We start from the raw sequence: 25,230 nt of genomic DNA, 5'->3' as shown, positions 1-25,230 counted from the left end.
ATGGTCATCAGATTTTAGTAAAATTACCTTTACTGGTTTACTATTATATCCTATACAGGGGCTGGTACTACCATCGCATAGGGAGCCACCTGCAAACAAGACAAAGGTTTGCAGTGGATATCCCTTCCAATATGTATTAATAAATTTAGCTGTTATTGTGATGGTCAAAGCAGCTCAATGTAGATTCTCTAATACTTTCCAAGATATTCAATATAAATTCTCATACATTTTCCAAGATGTTCAATATAAATTCTCATACATTTTCCAAGATGTTCAATATAAATTCTCATACATTTTCCAAGATGTTCAATATAAATTCTCATACATTTTCCAAGATGTTCAATATAAATTCTCATACATTTTCCAAGATGTTCAATATAAATTCTCATACATTTTCCAAGTTGTTCAATATAAATTCTCATACATTTTCCAAGATGTTCAATATAAATTCTCATACATTTTCCAAGATGTTCAATATAAATTCTCATACATTTTCCAAGATGTTCAATATAAATTCTCATACATTTTCCAAGATGTTCAATATAAATTCTCATACATTTTCCAAGATGTTCAATATAAATTCTCATACATTTTCCAAGATGTTCAATATAAATTCTCATACATTTTCCAAGATGTTCAATATAAATTCTCATACATTTTCCAAGATGTTCAATATAAATTCTCATACATTTTCCAAGATGTTCAATATAAATTCTCATACATTTTCCAAGATGTTCAATATAAATTCTCATACATTTTCCAAGATGTTCAATATAAATTCTCATACATTTTCCAAGATGTTCAATATAAATTCTCATACATTTTCCAAGATGTTCAATATAAACTCTCATACATTTTCCAAGATGTTCAATATAAATTCTCATACATTTTCCAAGATGTTCAATATAAACTCTCATATATTTTCCAAGATGTTCAATATAAACTCTCATATATTTTCCAAGATGTTCAATATAAACTCTCATATATTTTCCAAGATGTTCAATATAAACTCTCATTTATTTTCCAAGATGTTCAATATAAATTCTCATACATTTTCCAAGATGTTCAATATAAATTCTTATACATTTTCCAAGATGTTCAATATAAATTCTCATATATTTTCCAAGATGTTCAATATAAATTCTCATATATTTTCCAAGATGTTCAATATAAATTATGTTATTCTTTACAAGATTTTCAATATAATATTTCTCAGAATTTTCAATATAAATTATGTTAAACTGTAAATTATCCTATTTGAGAGCTTAATAATGATCCATCTTGGTACATTATTTTACGTGAAATCTTTAATAATGGGCTGTGTGTCACTATTATAGACTTCCTTGGGCCCATACTCTGGTATGCTTGAGATGAATATCAGTTCAATGTTTGATAAAATAGATTCGCACTAAACGACCTTATTTTCCTTCGAAATTTTTGTAGTTAATTTTTGTAAATAAATTGAGAAAACCCAGGATTTTTCGTTAAGATTTGATTTGTCTTCAGTTTTAAATATATCTTTGCGTTTAATTCACTTGGTATCAAAGTGCACGCAATAAACCTATAAATAAATAAATAAATAAATAAATAAATAATTAAATGAAAAATAAAATATTACGAGTGTTTGTACTGTCTCTATTTAATCTTTTAATGCCTGGTTTTAATTAATCGGTTGTATTTAAGGAAAAAGCTGAATTTTTTTGTAGATATTATTTACTCCTAGCACTCTTGAACCTTGAACCAGTGGTTCCCAGATTTTTCGAAACTTTGAGAATATATGAAACTTATACATGTTAAAAGTTTTCTTAGATTTCAGTGAAATTAATATTGATAAATTTTGTTCCCTTGCTTCAATGTTTTTGCTGAAAATATGATTTTATTATTGACGTTGTTAAACAACGTTACTAGATTAAAACTCTTAGAGATAATTATTTGATGTCTAATAATCTAATTAATACGACCTCGTGGTATACCATTTTTGTTTTTTTCCAATTTTATCTGTGAACCAATTGTACATTCGCTTTTGACTCTAAATTTAAAAGTTTCCAAATGACAGCTTTCAATCAAAACTTGCAGAGGTTAACGTTAATAGTTAGTATAGGGCGCTGTAGGTTAGCTGTGGCATAGGGGCTAGCCACCACGCCTCTATGCATTGAAAAGGAACCCACTTGTAAACAAGCCACAGGCTTAGTGTGGAAATCCCTTCATAGACAAAACTTAGATTATTATTAATATTATTGTTATTAAATATCACGACACATGACACAACGCAGCGTTTTTTGAAAATTTATTTGAAATACGTCATAGGCACTACGTGGCGTTATGATACAAAGACTCCACTTGGTGTTTGACTGGACACCTAGTAATATTTCTTTTTCTAGCGAGATTGCAGCGCCAATTTCCCGAAGTGGGTTTTAATTTGCGAAATAAAACGAAATAAGCTTCTTTGAACCACGCTTTTCACGCTCAGTCACGTGTCTATGACGTTTTAAAATATTTTTTTTACTTTCCCACCGATGCTTCTTTACAGACCCTTTAAAAAATAAGTTAAACTCCAAGTTTAATGCTGAACGTAATCATTTATTTTCAAAAAGAATACAGTATATTGAGATTTGGTCTGAACAAAAATTTAATTCAAGAAGGCCAACTATTATAAGGGAATGGTAACGTTATTAGAGTCCTAATACGCCAGTTAAAGCGTCAACTACACCGCCCTGACCCATACCCATCGCCGCCGTAATTGGGCATCCAGTCAGTTGGAAGAGCAATTGTACGATGGCGTCATTAATAGCGGTAACAAGAGCGTTGCTGAAAAAGACAATTAACAACATGAAATTAGAAATATATACAGTGAAATTTTTTATCCTTCTGATGTATGACAGATTCTTGTAAACAATACCTTTGTTATCTTTTCGATAATGTTTTGTTAATTATTGCTTAAAATTTACTTACTCTCCCAACAATGAAAATAGAGCATCTCCTAAAGATGGATTCAGATTTGCGAGAAGGTTGTTAATTGATGGGATTACGAATTGGTTGGGACACTCGCAATCTGATGGAAAAACTTTCCCACCGATGCTTCTTTACAGACCCTTTAAAAAATAAGTTAAACTCCAAGTTTAATGCTGAACGTAATCATTTATTTTCAAAAAGAATACAGTATATTGAGATTTGGTCTGAACAAAAATTTAATTCAAGAAGGCCAACTATTATAAGGGAATGGTAACGTTATTAGAGTCCTAATACGCCAGTTAAAGCGTCAACTACACCGCCCTGACCCATACCCATCGCCGCCGTAATTGGGCATCCAGTCAGTTGGAAGAGCAATTGTACGATGGCGTCATTAATAGCGGTAACAAGAGCGTTGCTGAAAAAGACAATTAACAACATGAAATTAGAAATATATACAGTGAAATTTTTTATCCTTCTGATGTATGACAGATTCTTGTAAACAATACCTTTGTTATCTTTTCGATAATGTTTTGTTAATTATTGCTTAAAATTTACTTACTCTCCCAACAATGAAAATAGAGCATCTCCTAAAGATGGATTCAGATTTGCGAGAAGGTTGTTAATTGATGGGATTACGAATTGGTTGGGACACTCGCAATCTGATGGAAAAACGAAAATAGTTATGGCATTAATTAAGATTAATCCATAGACTATTAATTCCAGATAAAACTTCAGCGAAAGTGAGCAAGAGATATTAAAATGCAGAAATATACAGTTTTATAATCTGTCCTATTAAGTATCATCTAGTAAGATAAGACTAGAAGTACTGAGCTAACCAAATTCTTCACTTAGCGAAAGTGAATATTCTGGATAAGACACCAACGGTTGACCCTCTGGTGGCGGTTTCTGAATTTTTCCCTCCAAAACGTGAGAATTTCGTGGCGGTAAACGGTCGAACTAGATTCAAGCACCCGCGTCCGTGTTCCGCGGCTTTAGGTTGAGGGGAAGGGGGTAGGAAATCTTTTGGAACTCGACCAATTTTTCTTCTCTCTAGCGGTGGAAATCGTCAAATTTGTTCACTAGTGCCAGGATCTACTAACAATGCTAGAGCTCTTTACTTCTAGTCTCATCTTACTTCTGGTATCAAAAGTTCATATTCCATAAGTTTTTCGCTGGTTACTGAGAGCTTATCATGAAGCGAAGTAGGTCATAGATTCTCGAAAAGCGACGCCTGGTGAGGCGCCGTCAAAGGCCTAATACAAACCAAATAGGAAGATGGGCTTCAAAACCCAGAGGAGTCAATTCATTCGTCGTTCTCGAACTAGCTCTCAGTATAAGTTTCTAGCATTACTAAGTATAGGTAGTGTTATACTTATGGAACATATCTTATGGTTCAAATAAAAAATTTGGGCCATTGCTTTTGACACTTGAATTCTAAATCAATTTTGATTTGAATCTTCATCTGAAATAAAATGTCTTAAACTTGATAATGATATTTTAGCTATTAAACTTTTATATGTGGTAAGTAGTTAAAGGAACTGTTTTCAATTCATATTGAAATTTTGAAAGATAAATACAAGGTAGCATAAGTTTATCATGCCTCTAAGTAGAGATATGGCTGCTACTTCTATGCCAATAGTGTTCGTCTTTAATGAAAGCCTATACTCTCTCCGTATTATTTATCACCTCAACTTCAATACAAAATTGTACTGCCTAGGCTAGCGTCTCTTTTATCCCTTTTAGAATGTTTCAGGACTGAAACCGCCTCTATCTCACGAGAGAGAGAGAGAGAGAGGGATTTTGGGGGTTGCTTAGGTAAAATTCGTTCCCCCCAATGCCTATAGGAAACGTAAAAATCTCCTTTATTCCATTGGATGATTTTCTTCATGTGACCCATTTAGTAATCGTCTCGACCGTTTGGTGGCTGCACCGCGACAGGAATTTCAAAATTTTCTCTCTTCGGATCTTAGCGCTATACGAGTTCTGACGTCACAGTAGCCTGCGGAAGATACCCAGTCGTAACCCATATTTGTGTACTTAGAGGCATGATAAACTTATGAAGATCGGTATAGTAAACGCCGGTATGGTCTATTAATTTTTTTCTCGTCTTGTAGAACTTAATTTTACTACAAAGATTAACTATCTACAAATGATAAGATATCGTTGATATGGTCTTACCTGCCGCCGGGGGCATCGGCATTGGCGTTGGATCGGGCATTGGCATTGGCATTGGAGCGGGCGTTGTCATTGGCATTGGCATTGGCATTGGAGTCGTGGCTGGAGTGTCGTATCCTCCCGGACTTCTTTTAATTAGTTTACGGCGAGGAGTGGCTAAAACCGAATAGATTTAATAATAGAAATATGATTTTCCTTCTTGCATTTTGTTGAATAAATCTGTATCAAAAAATTTCTATTATTTGTGAATTAGGCTTAAAATTTATACATAATTCTATAAAATATTTAGTGCCCAACAGTGCCTTTGAAACTTAGATGCTTGTAGACTAATCCAGACTGAATTTTTTTTAAATCTATCCATCTATTGTAGGCCTAAAAACAACCCCTTTTGTGCAACTTAAAGGCCGACTTAAAGCGAAAAGGTTTCTAGCGAACTGAAAACCGAGCATCGAGACTAACAATGAAGCGACCGTGCCGATTTTCGAAGCCCCGCTCGGTCAAAAGTTGGAAGGGTTCTCGCTAACTGAAAGCCGTGCAATTTGGTTCTAGCGAACTGAATATGAACAATAGAAATCCATTTAAATTTATTTCCTCTCGAATTTTTGCTTTCCCCAGAAGGAAATTCTCTATCGTGTATCTTCAGTTCGCTAGAACCACATTGCATGGGTTTCAGTTAGCTAGAGCCCTTCCATCTTTTACCCCAGTGGGGATTCGAAAATCGGCACGGTCGCTCCATTGTTAGACTCGAAGCTCGGTTTTCAGTTCGCTAGAACTCTTTTCGATGGAAGTCGGCCTTTAATAAGTGTATAAAACTTTGCCTTCCATTACGCGACTAGATATCCCACTTTTTATGTCAAAAGGTTCTATAAACCCTTTTCAAAATTGCTTCTTTGTTTTCACCATGCCGTCTTGATGTTTCGTCTCAAGAAAACAAGGTTGTCCATCACCGGATTCTATTTTATATCGCTACTTTTGATAAGGGTCTGTTGAGTCGCAGTAGTCATTTCTTACTTAAACTAATTGCCATGCAAGATAATATATGTACAATTTTCCGAATAGTCAATTGAACAAAAATCTTAACCGACTAGTTATCAGTTCTTAGACGGGTTAAATATAAGCAATCTTTGATTTTATTATCCCAATATCGAATCCCACAGAAAATCCAGAGTACTTAATGGTAACATTTGAATCAGTTTCTTATTGGCTAAACCGTATTATAAACTAGCTTTATTTCGTGTCCATTACACTCAATGGATGGGCTTTGTTTTAATGAACCACGATTACGATTTCAATGTAGTGGCTAGCCACAGCTAACCAACAGCACCCAATACTAACACCACGATTGAAAACACCCTTAACAAGTGGAGTGAGAACTTGCAAACTCTACGCTAGTCCAGCTTTTGCACCAAGTGCCAAAGTCCGGTGTCGAACCCGGGATCCCATTGCTGCGATCTGGGCCATAGTTTTAAGTTCTTCGCCAAACCACCGTAATAAAACGATAGTCAAACTAAAAGTTAGAAAACGCTTACCATCAACTTGCACCATTGCAAAAACTAGCACCAAGCACACACTGTATCTCATATTGAAGGAATTCATAACTAATGCGACTTTGAATTTACTAGTTGGTTAAGTCCAATATAATCCAAATGGTGAACTGGTGCTCTAACTGAACCATTCTAAACCTTTTATACTATCCAATGTCCTCATAACATGAAGAGTTATCGTTTACAACGCATCAGTTTCGCTTAGAAAATTGCTCATCGACCCAATTAATTGTCATTTATGTTAACGTCAGTTAGGGTTAGAAATAGTAATTGGATATTTATCAGGGTCGTTGGGATAGCTTCATGAAAGGGAGGAAGTGTCTATTTTAACGAGCAGACTTGCGTTCGTACTAAATAGGTCAAAAAAAATATCGTTCTATACTGACCCACTGTTATGATAAGAAAAAAAAATTACGGTTTGTGAAATATTATTTTTCTATCAGTTCTGTGAAAATTTACCGTTCAGTTTACATTGCGTTCGATTCAACCTAGGTTCTATCCGGGAGCTGTTATTGTTACAATGTTTAATAGGTACTACGCGATATACACTTTAGTCTAACAGGATAAAAGAGGTTTATCGTGTTCGAAACATTTAGTGGAATTAAAAGTATGGTTTCTATCAAAATTTTAATTATACTGAAAGAACAACGAGATGCATTCCTTAGCTTTTTATGTTAATTTTTATTAAATATGTTTTGATATTTAAAAGTTTTAAAGTATTGTTTCAGTAAGTGAATAACAGAAAAAATTTCATTATCCGTTAAAGACATAAGCGAATAATCCTCTTTAAGTGTCCATCATTGGGTCTTTGTTGGAAAGACTCCTACCCCTTTCGTTACGTTAGCGTCTTAGAGGTAACAGGCACCATTCTTTCCTTGGTAGCGACTCTCTTACGTGTAATTTTTACTGTAAGGTGCCTCTATTTATCGTGGGCTTTTATCCCGGTATCCCCGACCTATGTTTTTTTACCCAAATCACGCGGTACTTTGCCACCCCTTACGCCTCTGATGTTTTAAGTTTCGAAATAAAAAAAATTGCAAAAGATGAGCCTTTAGGCATATAAACTTAATGGTAGATTATTAATTTATGGTTAAGGTTATAACACCAATTAATAGGCCTATTTGGGATTTTATTATTCCTCATTAAATTGGCATTCCACGTTTGGTCGTTTTCGTCGTTAAGTTGAGAGGTTTTAAGCTAATGTTCTCTAATTGTTCCTGTGGTATGTGATGGGCCATAATCCAATTTATTTACTATAATTTGTTTAAGTAATAAATATTTTATCCTTTAATCTAAGAAAAATTAAATACGTCGTTGTGTACAAAGTGTCTCTTTGGTTTCTTGGAGGTTTTGTGGTTCCTTCTTTACAGACCGGGAACCGTGCAGCATCTTAGAATTTCATCTAATTTCTTCTGTGTTTCTTTCCTTTTGAAATTGGTTTCTTGATCAAATGCCTAGTTTCGACCAAATTCTCTTGTCTAGACATCTGCTTATATCATGGATATGTAAAAAAACTAACGCGTTACGGATTCTCATTCTTACGTTCCTAAAGAAATTTCGCTTAGGCATCCGTTTAGCAGAGAAAAAATATGATTTCTAACCCACCCCCCTCTCCACAACCTTGTGTTTGAGAGGGAAATTCGTATTCTTTCTCTCTTTGCGCATGGGCGAAATTTCAAACCCACCAGTCAAGATTCTCTGAGGAGATATTGCTCCCCCCTCCCAAAAAATTATCTAACTATTTCAGCCTCGATTTCCAGCGTCTCATATCCGCGGGTGTAACGCTTATTTGGTGGCCGGGTTTTTGGCCTAGTTAGTAATCCATAATGCGTTAGATTGAGGTTGAAAGGAATGAGTTGATTAAAACATAAATTATTTCTAAACCTCATTATTAGAAGGAATAATTCTTAAAGAACTTTAATTTAAATTTCTATTTTCATTTTCATTAACAAATGCTTCTAATCCCATAAAAATTACTTGCGAAACTTAGGATAAGCGATTAAAAGAAATAATAATAACCATTTAATTTCAATGCTGGATTTAAGAACTTTATTTTCATTGATTACGCATACAATATTATCTTGATATATTAATTAAAGAATTTAAAGATAATTGTCAATTATACAAAGCGTTGTTGCCGTTCCCTTACGATGTTTTATCCTGTAAGCAAATTTAAGAGACCCAATAAACCATCTTGATCCATTCCCTCGGCTGTTTCAACCGGACATCCGGTCAGATTAAAGATTAAAGCTGCGACAAGTTTGTTCAAACCGTTTACAACGTTATTGCTATAGAAGAAATAAATATTAGTGAAATAATAATAATAATAACAATATTTTTTTAAAAAGTATATGCATTGTTTGGTAAATGTTGCAAACAAGACATTTCTGGTGCTGATCTTGTCTTTCACATTTTGCTCTAATTCCCACTAAAGGCCTTTCCAGACGATACAACTTTTGACTCATTTATTTGAGTCAACTTGAATTGAGTAAACTATTTGGGACGTATGAACATAAGTTGGACAAGTTGAATCACCAAATTATAAATTGATCACGGACCAATTTTTATTGACTCAACTTTTTGACCCATCTAGTTGAGTCAAAAGTTGTTTCGTCTGAAAAGGCCTTAAAATGATTTGGAAACAAGATGCATTTTCAAATGCACTTACTCTCCCAATAATCCAAGTACTGTTTCTCCCAGAGGTAAGTTCAGTTTAGACAGTAGAAAGCCAACAGATGGAAGCACGTACTCCTTTGGACAAGTGCAGTCTGATATGGAAAATAAATAATTAATTGTTGAATATTATTTGAAATATGCTCAATTATCCTAACAAAATGAATGTAGCGTTACTTAGGGTTATATATATATATATAGGGAATATATTTTTAAAATGGACATACCTCCTGATGGTGGAGGTGTAGGTGGTGCTGGAGTGGTAGGTGTCGGAGAGGGAGGCGTTGGAGTGGGTGTAGTTGGTGGAGGAGTGTCATAACCTCCCGCATTTCTTTTTCTAATTACATGACGAGAATAGGCTGCTGAAATAGAGAAGAAAGACTCGTTATATATTGAAATATGTCTACTGTATATAAAATCATTTTAGGCCTAGAAAAAAATAAGAAATTTCAGTATTTTAGCCTTCCATTTAAATGGAGGTTTTCATAACATATTTATTTATTTATTTAACCAGGGATAGATTTAATTTTAGTAGTAGGAATGGAGAACGGTTAGTTTTTACTTCAGTCAGAGTCCCTCCCTCCAACACGTAACGAAAATTTTAAATTAACTTATTGGCTCACTTTAAGTACGTTTTGATGACGTTGCTGACGGGGACGGCGAAAAATACGTAATTCCATTTTACCTCTGTCGTTATGACCCTCCCCGTCCCGTGGAAGGGGGTCCGGGACTTTGACGCGCGCCCCGATTACTCAGTTCTCCATTCCGGCTTCTAAAGTTACATCTATCCCCGATTTAACCATTAAGTTACTTCGATTAAATTTCGCATTTATACTTAGAGAATGCGACATATTTATTCATGAGGACATGAAATTGCATTTCTTGCTCTTCAAATAAGATTTCGAGATAAGAGACTGTCGAAGTTCGAATAAATAGACCAATACGAATATTACATGCAGGGAAACAAACTTGCAGGGGCACGAACCTATAGTGGGTAATTTAATTATGTCAGGAGACACCGCTAGAGGCATGACCGAGTTGGCTAGCCTCTCAGATGCAGTGAGCTTGGGCTGCCTCTAGTGTTGTCTTGTGGCGAGCGACAGGGAAATTATCCAGTATGTAGGCGTGCCCCTGTAAGTTTGTTTCCCCTGTAGGTAATATTCGTATTGGTCTATGGAGGCAAATTCTTAAAGTAACTCAGGTAGATGGATCCATAGGCAGACGATAATGATAGCTCTCAATTTGTAAATTAAACGTAACGACTGACTGATTCATCAATTAACCAATTAGCACAGAGCCCCAGACTGATTTATCTAGGGTGTAATTGTTTGTTGGGATGCTACTCTATACTAATGATTTTTCAAATCCTCTACTATCTTGGAATATGGTCAACAGATTTTAGTAAAATTACGTTTAATGGTTTACTATTGTATCATAAACACGGGCTGTATTTAATTCTGTTTGAATATACCACTGTCTTTTACACGTAACGAAAACATCATTACAGCACATTTTTGAAGCTTTGACTGATATTTTTAAAAACATTTCCTGGCATAAGGCGAGCGACTGGTAATACCATGGCCCAAAATAAGTACAGGACACTAGACATTGTCCAATAAAATTTTTAAATTTCCCATAATTTTGTTAAAAACTAAGGGGGTAACTGGACGGTTTGACCAGTAAAATTTTCCGACGTTTTGACAGCTTGACTATGAAGACGCGACTCTATTTTTTTCACACTCCAGTGGACAATGTCCTATAAATTTTCCGGTCAAACAGGAGGTCACTGGACACATGTCCTATAAATTTTCCGGTCAAACAGGAGGTCACTGGACACATGTCCTATATGAAATATTTCTTATTACCCTCGCATAAGGACCCAACTGCACACAAGCCACAGGTTTACTATATAGTCTATACATGGATTATCAAATTTTGTTATTATTGTGATGGTAAAAGGGCGCAACTTAGTACATTGTAGTCAAAGCACGCTTTTAGAATTAACATATCCACGGGTAACTTCATATCTAACCTTTGTTTGGAAAAAAGGTGCGAAACTCTTACCACTTGCTTGAAAAATCGCCAAAATCAAGATAAGGCAAACACTACATTTCACATTGAAGAATTTCATAACTGCACGACTTTCGAGGTAATAATTGGTATATTCCAATGATTTCCAAAAGCAAACTGGTGATCTAACATGACGCTGGTAACGACTTATATACTCTTTTGGCGCTACTTCATTTAATTTCTATCTAGATTGGATTTCAGTCAGTTGTAATTATATTGTCAAACTCTTAATTGTAATTAGCATGTGTACAGAGATATAATTTTGTGTTGACATTAGCTGGGAACGAATACCACTCTATGATCAGAGATAATTGTATGTTACATATTTTGGGACATGTCATTTCAAAAAAGTAAGTCATTGGCAGTGGGCGTACAGAAAAAAAAAAGAAATTTTCTATGACATTTTAATTTGGAAAAAAGTGTATAATTAATCATGAAATTCATCGTGATAAGGGTATTATTTATTTGGTACGTTTAATGCACATTATGGAATTTGACCAGCGTTCTTACTGGGTTATGATAATGAAAATTAATTAGGGAAATTAGTTTAATAATGACTACTTTTATGAAACTTTAAGTCAAATCTAAATATAGTTTCTCATTTCAATGTGTCTAAGTAGGCCTAAAACCGTATAAAACATTCGGTTCAATTTTGAAATAAAAATCTTGATAAAAGTATATTTTAAAATCTGAACAACGTGCACGGTTGTCAAGTCATTAAGATCCACTTTTTGATTAAGTTATTTTCGTTTATTCTTAGATGTATTAGAATCAAATTAGCTATCTAAGGTCAAAAGTTCAATCAAGATCTCATTCACGAAAAGAGAGAACGTTCGAGTTTACCTTCATCTTCGCTACCATCAAGTACTACTTAGTCCCCTCCCTAAAAAAAAAAATCCCGCCATTTTATCTATACACTAACACCCCTGGTGTACTATCCATTCATTATTTATCGAAATTGTCGTTCTCGATCTCGATGTGAGGGAGACCGACTCCAGAATTAGTAGAAATGTTTATAAAAGCAACAGTTGATAGTGCTGGTTATGTCGATATAAATATAGACCGAATAGTAAAATAGACAATAGTTATTCGATTATTATAACAAGAAAGGCCACTATTATTTTCCTTAAGTGTCAGAACAACCAAGGCTTAAGTTTGAAACTTCAGGGAAATAGCCATATTTTAATATTTTATTCCCATCTGGAACTCTCTCCCCTCTGATCTGGTTTTGGCCCCCTCCTTACCTGCTTTTAAACTAGGACTAAGAAAATTCCTCAAAATTTTGTATTTAGTCCCGAACCCTCCTCCCTTCATGTCCACCTACTATTACCTGGAGCTGTAAGGTTTATTGTAAACCCTAGCTCGTCATCCCACACGGAGCAAAAAAAAAAAAAAAAAATATAATACCACTCTCAAGTCGCTACTGGCCTGTCCAATTAACATTTTATTCAGTAATTTGAGGTTAGTAGGTGGCGAGCTAAACCATACCCCACTCGATCACGCGCGTCACGACGCAAGCTGCTCTCGCAATAGCGCGAGCAGCGCAGCGTCTGGGAGCGCAGAGCGAGTGGACTATGGCTAAACCGACCTACACTAGGCCCCTCCCAGAAAAAAAAGATAACTCTGACTTCATGGAAGCGGATTAGACTGACTCGAACGTTCTCTCTTTACGTGAATGAGATCTTGGTTCAATTGATCCTTTATTATCGTCTGCTTGATCAAAAGACGTTAAGTTTGTTACTGGTTACTGAGCACCTGTCATGAAGTTTAGTAGGTGAAACGTATAGATTTTCGTTAAGGCTTAGTACAGACAAAATAGGAAGATGGATTGCAAAACCGCCTGTTGTCAATTCTCGCTTGTCGTTCTCGAACTAGCTCTCAGTAATCTTTAGCATTACGAAGTATGGGTAGTGTCTGACTTATGGAACATACCTTATAAACCTATGATAACACAGAAATCAAATAGATAAATGCAATTGAGTTTTAATTATTTTCTCGATAATGTACAGGAGTTATTGGGTTTTTTTTAAAACAAACATGTCTTATAAAGTTATTTAACTGGCACCGGGAATGCCCATACTGGGCGTAATAGGTATCTTTGGTCCCACAAGACCATTTACTAGCCCCAATAGTCCAGCTTGATCCATTCCTTCAGCCGTTTGAATTGGACAACCGGTCAGATCAAATATTAAAATACCAAGGAGCTGGTTCAGTGCATTTACGACATTGTTGCTACGTTAAAAAAAGATTCATTTCGCTTAGACTCTATCTTTATAATGAGAAACAACTGTCCATGACAAAAACTTACTCTCCAAGTAATCCAAGAAGTGTATTTCCAAGGGGTAAATTGAGGTCGGCAAGTAATTTGGCTACATTGGGAATGACACCATTTGTTGGACAAGTACAATCTGCCAAAAATAAAAATTCAGTTACAAGTAACAATCAATATTTTGATTTAAAAGCTGATAGTTTTGGTTGTTAACGTACCTGGTGGGCCAGGTGGCATTGGTGGCATTGGAGGCATTGGCGTTGGGGGCATGGGAGTTGGTGGCATTGGCGTTGGGGGCATTGGAGTTGGAGGCGTTGGACTTGGGGGTGAAGGTTCGTATGAACCCGGACTTCTCTTGCTTAAGCTACGACGCTGAGTTTTTCTACCAGACGTAGCTGAAAAGTTGTAAATAAAACGATTAATAAAATGGTTCAGGTTAATTGAACTGTTAATTAAAATTATTCAGTGATTGTAGTTGAATTTCCGGGTAAGCTCAGGAATTTTTAATGGTTACATTAAATGAGTTAAGGATAGAGATGCTAAAGACTTTCCATCATGAAACCTCGCTTTACTCGTGGTAGAATATGCCTTTCTAAGTAAGTTACCATGGGCTACTGATTAAACGAATTGGGTGCTGTTTGGCTGTACATAGCTTACTGAATTCTCAAGCAACTCACAACCCTAACGTACTTTTGCATTTAAGAAGGGAGACTGAATTATTTCTTATTCCAAACTGAGTCATCCTATCGTCACGCCATTTTATACATTGTTTACAAAAAAAATGCTTACAGTGTAAAGCAATTCTACTACAAATAAGGACTGCCTTCTTTTTTAGGTATCGAATAGTCCCTTTCGATCTCGTCTGTACGAGTCTCTGAATTAAATGTATACATTGGGCCAGATGGTCACTTTCTTACGGCCCCACAAACGTAGTGGCTCTATAGACCATTCCATTGCGTTGGTTTCCTGTAAGTGTTACAGAGAAACCAACACACAGTGGGATGCAGCCACCTTAGGCACCAAGAGGCAACACTAGACGGAGCGTGAGTTCACTACACGAGAGAGGCAAGCAGGCTCGCGCTGCCCTCCAGCGGAAAGCGCTTCTTGGCACGAGGGAAATAACCCAAGAAGGTGACCTCTCCGCCCCTATGGTGTTTGCTTTTTTCTGTAATTAATTTAATGTTCTATTCTACTATACAAGAGCCATTTAATTCATTGCCCCGGGCCTGTCGTGTTATGACCACCATGAGCCTAAGATACAGCTCATGGCTGGGGGTTCTGAATCAATTATTAGAGAAGAACATATACTAACCATTAGCACATACAACGGCCAAAACCAATATCATACACGCACTTCGTTTCATATTGAACAAACTCATGGATACCTAGGACTTAGTTTGAGGTAATCCAAAGGTGAACTGGTACCGAACAACGTGCAGGCTAGTGTTTATATACCCTACCTGACATGATAGTTAATTACTTGTAAGACATCATAGAACGATTGGGCTAAGTGGTTACGGGGTCATATTCTTGCAATTTAATTAAAAGTCAGGTGTTGATTTCAAGTATAGTGTAGAGTACGACCAAAGCTGCGTTCAAAGCATACCCGAAGCCGCTGCGAATGTGACTCAATCTTTGTGTTATTGTGCGATATATCACACCATTGACAAAGTGGTAATTGAATTGTATGAGAAACGGATATGTACAAAATTAGGCGTCAGTCTCTATTAATTAATATATCAACGCTATGCCTCTGTTTGATTGCTGATCAGATGTGTTCATGGTCGAAGTATTAATTGCTTAACCCAATTCGATCAATTACAAGTAAAGTTAATTGGATCGTTTGATGTATCTGATAGGGTTTCTGCTGAAGTATATGAATTGCTTTAACCCAAAGTTTAATTATAACCCAATACTGTCTTCCTGTTCAATTGATAAGTGGGACATAGTTAAGTTTGGATGACAAACTCGAGATGATGGTAACGGCAGTAGACTTGAACCATGTCACCTCCCTCCATGTGAAGATTTTGCATTGTTCTAGAACAATAAACTATCCCTCACAGTCGTTAGTCTTTATTTTGCACCAATTTATTCACTGACTCGAATAACTATGTCTAGCATTGACCTGTAGTTCACTTTCAATAAGCCATAGCACATATTTTCTCGCCACTCATGTGAGGTCAATTTTAAAACCAGTAAGAAGAAAACTGTGTGTAAGCGTGTCTTTCGGTTTTTAGTTGCAGAACGGCTTAGCCTACATTTTACTGTATCTTCTGAATCTGTGTAATTGTGTATTTTATATGTTAACCATTTTATTCATCATTATGACTTTGAAAACATTATTTCTTTTTATGTAAATATGCTTAATCATATCTGTTTATTTTATGAAAAAAGTCGGCATGGGTTTTATATGCGTTTAAATATTTATTTGATAACTTTTAATTTCTCAGTTACATTGATTAAGCAATTGGTATTGACTTTTAACCGCTAAAGAGACCCGGGAGTAAAGCAAGAAGTCCACCTTGACCAGCGGGGGTGGCCGTTTGAACTGGACATCCGGTGAGATTCATTATTAAAGAGGCGAGAAGAGCGTTCAATGGGGTGACCAAAGCGTTGCTGTAAATGCAAAATCATTTAAGACAACTTAAAATAGATCGATAACACAAGTAATTCTCTAAGATTGTACTAACTCTCCAAGTAATCCGAGAAGCGTATTTCCAAGGGGTAAATTGAGGTCAGCAAGCAATTTTGATACAGAGGGAAGAACGTAGTCAGTTGGACAAACACAATCTGTAATGAATTTAATGAGATCATTCCAATACAAAAATTTAATTCTTGGCTTGACTAAGCCGATTTAATTTTTGAGAGTTTTGCACTTTTGCAATCTTACCTGGTGAGGGTGAAGGTGGAGTTGGGGGCATTGGAGGCATTGGAGTTGGGGGCATTGGAGGCATTGGAGTTGGCGGCATGGGTGGCATTGGAGTCGGGGGCATAGATGTAGTTGTAGGAGTCATGGGGGTAGGGCATGGCGGATAACTACATTCTCCGTCCGGACTTCTTTTGCTCAGTTCATGGCGCAAGCTTTTCCTACTAAGTCTTGTTGAAGCTGGAATACGTAACATGCTTATTAAATCCCCTTCAAGGTAAGTTCCACCCTGGGTAACATGCCATTGATTAAAGATCACATGTTACCCAGGGTGGAACTTACCTTTGAAGAAACTGTGAATTTAACTTTGGCTAGTTTCGTGTTTGTAACCAAGTATAAACCTCACCCGAAACCAAAATAAATAAAAATTACCCCGGGTTATGGTGCATGCATGTTACTCACCATTAGCTTGAAAAACGGCCAAAACCAATATCAGGAGGCATACAGTACTGAAAGAATTCATGACTGTATTTCGTTAATGGTGGGTACGGGATACATGAGACAACCGTTTCCACTGGGGTTTTTATATCCTATATGGATGGTTCGTGCTATTAATTTACTGACAGTGTGTTAATTGGTTGTAGGACTGCGTTCAATATTTATTACAACTTGTATAAATTTCTAATTGATTTTGGGGCCAATTCTAACGGGATTAATTAAACGTCAGGTTGGTTTGAAAGGTGAACACCACGTGCCAAATGATCTGTCTTCGCAAAGTTTTATCGTTGTAGGTGAGGGACACGATCATTTAACCAAGTCAACATCTTTGACAGTTGTTAAGCTGAATACGATGCATTCCAGGGCCAGTTAAGCGTACTTTTGATTGAATTTCAATCTTTTCGAGTTTAATTGAGGATTATAACGTGTTGTAATCTGATATATTTTTTTCTAATTTTTCGTTGGTTTTGAACTTGTATGCATTTATAGTGTAATTAGAGGAGTATATGTATACCTCAAAATGAATTTTTGTTGACAGTAAATTAGTTCTGAAGTTTTCACTGTGATTATAATGGTGAATACGAGGGTTAAACGTTTGTCTAAATCCCGTATAGTTCATTAGGAATCTCTTAAAAATCTGAAATTCCCGAAATCATGACCTAAAATCGCGGAAATCTTGACCTAAAATCTCCGAAATCTTGGCCTAAAATCTCCGAAATCTTGGCCTAAAATCTCCGAAATCTTGGCCTAAAATATCCGAAATCTTGGCCTAAAATTCCCGAAATCTTGGCCTAAAATTCCCGAAATCTTGGCCTAAAATTCCCGAAATCATGGCCTAAAATTCCCGAAATCATGGCCTAAAATTCCCGAAATCTTGACCTAAGTTTCCCGAAATTTTGACCTAATATCCCCTAAATCTTAACTCAAAACATGAAATCTTAGCCTAAAGTATCATAATTTTAATATCTCGAAACATCTCTTGGAAAGTTATAAAATCTACCGGTAAATTTTGAAATCTCCTCCAAAATCTTAAAATCTTATTCAAAATCTTAAAATCTTATTCAAAATCTTAAAATCTTATTCAAAATCTTAAAATCTTATTCAAAATCTTTCAGATTATTCTAAATCTTAAAATCTTATTCAAAATCTTTCAGATTATTCTAAATCTAAAATTCTTGAAATCTCAAAAAAATTATTACTAATAGCCGAACGTTCGACCCTTCGTGAGTATATTCATGACATATCTCTATGCCATGATGCTATTTTTTCATAAGAATGGTTTTTTCCATATCACGGATAGGAGTTTACTCATCTTCACTAGAAAATACACATCCATTAATGTATTTCATTGAGAGTCGTATGCTTCTTGTGTTGTTACAGTTTAGTTTGCTATTATCTTATACTTCTTATTACCGAAAGGAAACCAATGTATTTGGAACCCAGAATAATTTAACAAATACACTTAATTAATGCATTGAAATATTTTTATTTTGCTAGAGTACAATATAGAGAATAATTTTACAGGCCATCTTTATAAGCATTGGGGAGATTTCTGCTACTATACTCCTCCAAATAATGAGGGAACCACTCCATTAAGTAATCCTCCTTGACCAGCGGGTGTAGCAGTTGTAACCATACAACCAGTTAAACCCATTATTAACTGAGCAATAAGTTGGTTCAATGCGTCGACCACTGCATTTCTGTTGGAGAAATTAAATTAAATTAATATATAACTTGTTTCTAAACATATCTACAAAATTTCTACTTACTGTCCCAGTAATCCAAGTAGCACGTTACCAAGTGGAAGGTTAAGATTTTTAAGTAATTGCGAGACTGATGGAAGTACGCCATTAGATGGGCAAGTGCAGTCTAAAGAAGAAATGTAAACGCCTCTTGTATAAATAAATTAAGAATATTGAAGATTGAAATACTAGATTCTTTAGCGCTTCATTTGAAAATGAAACCCATAAATCTATCCTTTGACTTGTAACATTTGTGATGTTACAAGACTTGTCGACAATCCATGAGTTTGCTTAATCCTTAAAAGGTCTCTAACATATCTATATCAAAGAGGGTTTGGATAAACATATCCTAGTCTACCTCGGATAACCTAGCCCGTTTGTCCACTTTTACCGTTTTGTGCATTTCATATAGTATTAATTGAAGTGTTAATCAAATTCTTGTTATATATCAGTTAGTTCGTTTTTTGGGTAATGTAAGGGCATCTTACAATTCTTCTAGATGAACTAGTACAGTGAAATAAATAGGGGTTATACTTGTATGAAGTTATTAATAATTATCTCAATATAAGGCCCTAATTGATATTATGCTAAAAAATGGTACCCTACATATACCTTGCCAGCTCTCAACCTCCCGATAATTTCTGTTATTGCTCAGCATTTACTGCAACATTTTTCAAGAAATCTTTATTGACTTTACCTTGGGGGGATGGGCTTGGACCCGGTGGCATTGGTGGCATTGGAGGCATTGGTGGCATAGGGCTTGGAGGTGGCATTGGCGGCATTGGCGTAGGGCTTGGACCAGGTGGCATTGGTGGCATTGGACCAGGCGGCATTGGTGGCATTGGACCAGGCGTAGGGCCTGGTGGCATCGGGCAAGGAGGATAGCTGCAACTTTGTGGACTTCTCTTGCTTAGCTGATGTCTAAGACTGCTTGTACGAGGTGAAGCTGAAAAAGAAAGCAGATACATCATATTTATTAGTTCAGTTCATCACCATTGTCAGATGAAGGTATATTGTGCAGGGTCTTTTCAAAATTAAGAAGTTGATATATCTTGATGAACGATAACTTTGGATATTTACAAGTAGTCCTTGAAATACAGCTCCGCTGTGTTCTGTCTTAGATCATTTCTGTCATAGCTCTTATAAAAACAGTTACTATGAAACGGATTATAGCCACTGGGGTTGAAACAGTCAATAAACCTTTTTCATTGTTAATAAATACTAGGGCCGACATAGTTTTATAAGATAAAAGAACCGGTATTTTCTGGTGAATTTTTCTTCAGGGTGCAATTGAATGTGACTTGTCTGTAAGAGGAATGCAGTTTACTTGGGTGGTGAGGGAAGGGTTTTGGGTTCAAGTTACCACCGTCGGACACGGTACAGGCGGTGCCTTTAGAGTAGTAGTGCCTCTTTGTGTCGTATTCTCTCAAACCTTGTCGCCCAGAATAGGCTTTCAGGAGTGCACCACACTCCCGCCAATTTAACAAGTTGACCATCAAAACTCCATAAAGGCGACCAACATAAAAGGGCAAGAAGGTCCATAGGGTGTTATTCTAGTTCGTTTGGGTTTCGAAAATCCGTTTTACATTGTGTTAAGCAATTACGCTCTATTTAAGAAGACTCTGGACGTTACAGATTTCGTTGCCCGGACTTTATAGACGGTCATTTACTTAGTTACCAGACTTTACTTAAAACGCTAACAGGCTCTACTCAGACTTTAAGTACTTAGCAATATCTTAAATATCTAAGTTGCAAGACAATAAACCTTAAACTTTCACCGACAAGACCGGATTCCGTGTAAAACTTTAACTGCATGGGGTTCTAGTGCAATGAATGGATTAAAAGAATCAAGTACTTACCATGGGCGCTCAATAGGGCGCAAACCAAAAGTAAACAAACACTGCGTTTCATATTGAAAAAATTCATAGTCAACAGGAGCTGGGAGGATATTTGTTGAAGTTGTAATCCAATGGTCAACCCAAACAGTTTGGTGCCTTAACATGGCTTCCACTGGAGCTTTTATACAAAAATTCTTCTGAACTAACTGAATGTTGATCGAATGGATGTAGGCTTATTTCGTTCTAAGTTTAATTAAATGTCAGTTAAATTTTGTACAACCCATTATCAGTTGCATTGTAGAACCGGTGGAGGATGGGTTAAGTTGTCATACACTTAATTATGTTCTTTACCGAAATTTGAAGTGTAGGTTCAATTAAATTATGGAAAAAAAACCTATCGTTTCTATAACCGGATGTTTGTAAATTACTTTTTCGAATTTCTAATCCTTTAATGAAATGACACTGGTAATTCAATATACGCCTATGGTGTCTAGTTGATTTTTTTGGTACGTTATGGTTAGAAGTAGATTAATCTCTATATAAAAATTTGCAGTTGAATCTTATTAATCAAACATATTTTGGTAATTAAAGCTCTTGCCGAGCTTCTTGATTGAAAGATTAATCTCTTTTATTGGTCAAAAAATGTTTTCCTCAAGGAAATCTTGAAACGTCCCAAGAAAGGGTGGTTTGAGAAACGGATTAATTTGATTTAGTTATTTCTAAATATATTTTTATAGGAATTTATATTTATTAAACAAAACGTCTTTTAATTAAGACAGTTAGTACACAACACATCATAATGGCAACAACAACGAAAACTAATTTAGATATTGTATTCGAAACGTTTACATTTTGTTTTACATTAATTTAAATTTTAGATTTTTAATTTAAGACGTCGTGACCCATTGTAAAAAGCCGAAAGGTGTTATGGACACGCAATAAACACTTGATTGAATTGAATTGATTGAATAATACACAGACATCAATTAGCGTATGTTCATTAATAATTGCGAATGCAACTTATTATAGATTTTTCTTAACATAATTCAATATTCATTAAATTTTATTTAATTTAGTATCTATTAACTATCATTTAATTTAGTATTTATTAACTATCATTTAATTTAGTATTTATTAACTATCATTTAATTTAGTATTTATTAACTATCATTTAATTTAGTATTTATTAACTTTTATTTAATTTAGTATTTATTAACTTTTATTTAATTTAGTATTTATTAACTTTTATTTAATTTAGTATTCATTAACTTTCATTTAATTTAGTATTCATTAACTTTCATTTAATTTAGTATTCATTAACTTTCAATTAATTTAGTATTCATTAACTTTCAATTAATTTAGTATTCTTTAACTTTCAATTAATTTAGTATTCATTAACTTTCAATTAATTTAGTATTCATTAACTTTCAATTAATTTAGTATTCATTAACTTTCAATTAATTTAGTATTCTTTAACTTTCAATTAATTTAGTATTCTTTAACTTTCAATTAATTTAGTATTCTTTAACTTTCAATTAATTTAGTATTCTTTAACTTTCAATTAATTTAGTATTCTTTAACTTTAAGTAAATTTAGTATTCATTAACTTTAAGTAAATTTAGTATTCATTAACTTTAAGTAAATTTAGTTTTCATTAACTTTCACTTAATTTAGTTTTCATTAACTTTCACTTAATTTAGTATTCATTAACTTTCAATTAATTTAGTATTCTTTTACTTTCAATTAATTTAGTATTCTTTTACTTTCAATTAATTTAGTATTCTTTTACTTTCATTAATTTAGTATTCTTTAACTTTCAATTAATTTAGTATTCTTTAACTTTCAATTAATTTAGTATTCTTTAACTTTCAATTAATTTAGTATTCTTTAACTTTCAATTAATTTAGTATTCTTTAACTTTCAATTAATTTGGTATTCTTTAACTTTCAATTAATTTAGTATTCTTTAACTTTCAATTAATTTAGTATTCTTTAACTTTCAATTAATTTAGTATTCTTTAACTTTCAATTAATTTAGTATTCTTTAACTTTCAATTAATTTAGTATTCTTTAACTTTCAATTAATTTAGTATTCTTTAACTTTCAATTAATTTAGTATTCTTTAACTTTCAATTAATTTAGTATTCTTTAACTTTCAATTAATTTAGTATTCTTTAACTTTCAATTAATTTAGTATTCTTTAACTTTCAATTAATTTAGTATTCTTTAACTTTCAATTAATTTAGTATTCTTTAACTTTCAATTAATTTAGTATTCTTTAACTTTCAATTAATTTAGTATTAATTAACTTTCATTTAATTTAGTATTAATTAACTTTCACTTAATCTAGTATTAATTAACTTTCATTTAATTAGTATTCTTCAACTTCCAATTATTTTACTCCACAAATTTTGCAAATTAATTAACGTATGTTCAATTATTATATAGATTTCTCAATTTGAAAGTAAGTTTGTTGCAAGATAATTTTCTGTTTACGAAACTGACCACATTTGAATTAAATTCGGTATTAATATGTTAATTAATTAATGAATTAATTATGTATACTATGAATTATCTTCAAGATCAGCGAAGTAATTGCTTAAACATTTTGGATTATCAGATATGATCATGACAGTTGACACCACCCTGACCCAAGTTTCTTGTGATAAGGTGATACCTTAACGCCAAGGCCCTGCATAGATCCCATGACCCAGGCGAAAAATTCGAAAACACAAATCAACCCATATAATTTGGTAGATATGAATTATGACTCTCGCCCTACATAAGTTCAATTTCATTCCTACGTTCAGTAAATTCATTATTTTTGCTTTATGTCAGTTGTATGTGTGCCACACGATAATCGCATCCTACTTGTTGCGGCTATCGAGGTCTACACATATAGGTTGACAAGCTCTGACACTTAATTAAACCTAGTCGGAATCGTGTTACCTCGATATGTCAATGCGGTGTTATAAACCCCGTTATGATATCCGTTCTAGTTCAGATATCGCGTGTATGAGTCTGGCCAACGAAAATAATATAATTTTTCCCATTAATTTTAGCCTTTTGATGGAAATTTTCATTAACCTATATGTCAACAGGTTGAATATGGGTGAAATAACACGGGCTTTCGATAATTGCGTTTCTGCATCGCGATTCAATTCAACTACGCCTGAAACGAATGATTTTGTTGTATGGAGAGTTCGACCAGTAAACTAGTCAGTTTCTACGAAGTACTTTCAAAATTTCCAACAAAAACTTATGAATTTTCAAGCGAGGTTTAACTTTATTATACAATCCCCCAAAACTTTTGCTGTTTCATAAAATATCCTTTAACACAACTCACGTTTGAACACAAGTAAAATATTTATAAATTTAGTTCTTCTTAATATAGATTATGCGTTCTTATCAGAGTTTGTTGTAACTTTAGAGAAATGCTTTACATTTTTAACTCAAACCCATAACTAGCAATGAGGGGAAACTTATTTACATTTCTCTACAAAAACTTATGAATTTATATGCGAAGTTAAACTTTATTATGTAATGCCCCAAAACTTGGGTTGTTTTAGAAAATGTCCTGTAACAAAACTCTAGTTTGAACACAAGTAAAATATTTCTCCACTTAGTTATTCTCAATAAAATTATGCGTTGCAATTTGAGAGAATTAAATGTTTTAACGTTTTCACTAAACCCATTAACTAGAAAAGAGGAAAACTTATTTGCATTTCCTTTTATGCAGTAGGACTGAGTAGGTAGTTCAGTTTTCTTACAATTCGATCTTCTTTAGTTCAGGTCTACAACTTAGCAATACGTCTAAAGACGCAAATCCTAAACAAGAATGGCTAGGCTGGGACAGTTAATTTTTTTATAGTTTTTTTTTAAATAATATTCTTCTGTTTTTACTATTTTACTAACTGCTTCATTAAATAGAGAAAGAGAAATTTTCTAGTTTATTTTTAATGGGAATCACCTTTTTATTATCAGTCTTTAAGTATTATTTTTGAAGGGTTCAAGTTTCAGTTTTCTTTAGCCCTGATCTAGTTTTTGGGTCCGGAAAAACCCCGGGTTTCTTTGGGTTTTTCAGGGTTTTATATTTAGCAGTTGAGTGAATTGTAGTAACTCAAAAGTCTTTGCTTAATAAAAAATATTTAAAATGTTTTATTAAAAATAATAAATATGATTAAAAATACTTTTTAAGTTGAAACAATAAATATCTTAAATTGTATCTTTAAAAAGAAATTATTTTAGCATTTAAATTCAGCAAAATGTAAGATTTTATAGATGGGATGTTTTAATAAGAGGTTTTATTAAGAGGTTTTTTTAATAATGGACCTTATCTAGCGCAGTTTCTACAACTAGCTACTAAAAATGTAAAGAATGGCTAGCCTGGGACTATTTTTAACTTTAAAGGGATGCTATTTAAATAATTTAAATATTAACTATTTTCCTAACTACTTCCCAAAATATTGAAACACTTGCGTTTATTTTGATTCTCGCCTTTTAGCTCTGACCTAGTATAGTTCCTACGACCTAGCTACGTCTAACGACTGAAAATCTAAACAAGACCATTTTTAGTTTAAAGTAATTATATTTAAATAAAATTT

General features: G+C 34.1%; 2 protein-coding genes and 1 long non-coding RNA gene across 3 annotated transcripts in view; 1 reads left to right on the top strand and 2 right to left on the bottom strand.

Moving 5' to 3' along the window:
- Nucleotides 1-25,230, top strand: part of LOC149616056 (uncharacterized) — a 204,769-nt gene that overhangs the window by 38,609 nt on the left and 140,930 nt on the right. The gene's annotated exons all lie outside the window — the stretch shown is intronic.
- Nucleotides 3,223-6,672, bottom strand: LOC149616062 (uncharacterized). Its single transcript, XM_089857080.1, has 5 exons — nucleotides 6,657-6,672; nucleotides 5,131-5,283; nucleotides 4,946-5,040; nucleotides 3,512-3,681; nucleotides 3,223-3,367 (listed from the first exon to the last, which is right to left on the bottom strand). Exons 1-5 carry the CDS (start codon nucleotides 6,670-6,672, stop codon nucleotides 3,232-3,234), a joined length of 570 nt encoding a protein of 189 aa, XP_089713206.1. The 3' UTR covers nucleotides 3,223-3,231.
- Nucleotides 18,583-19,802, bottom strand: LOC149616061 (uncharacterized). The gene is made up of 3 exons (XM_089856375.1): nucleotides 19,487-19,802; nucleotides 18,817-18,916; nucleotides 18,583-18,747 (listed from the first exon to the last, which is right to left on the bottom strand). Exons 1-3 carry the CDS (start codon nucleotides 19,758-19,760, stop codon nucleotides 18,606-18,608), a joined length of 516 nt encoding a protein of 171 aa, XP_089712501.1. The 5' UTR covers nucleotides 19,761-19,802; the 3' UTR covers nucleotides 18,583-18,605.

Source organism: Phalangium opilio, unplaced genomic scaffold (assembly GCF_054372755.1).
Source record: "Phalangium opilio isolate 3A_F unplaced genomic scaffold, DU_Popi_V2 ptg000217l_1, whole genome shotgun sequence".
Classification (NCBI taxonomy): Eukaryota; Metazoa; Arthropoda; class Arachnida; order Opiliones; family Phalangiidae; genus Phalangium; species Phalangium opilio.
This window is presented reverse-complemented; position numbering and strand designations above follow the sequence as displayed.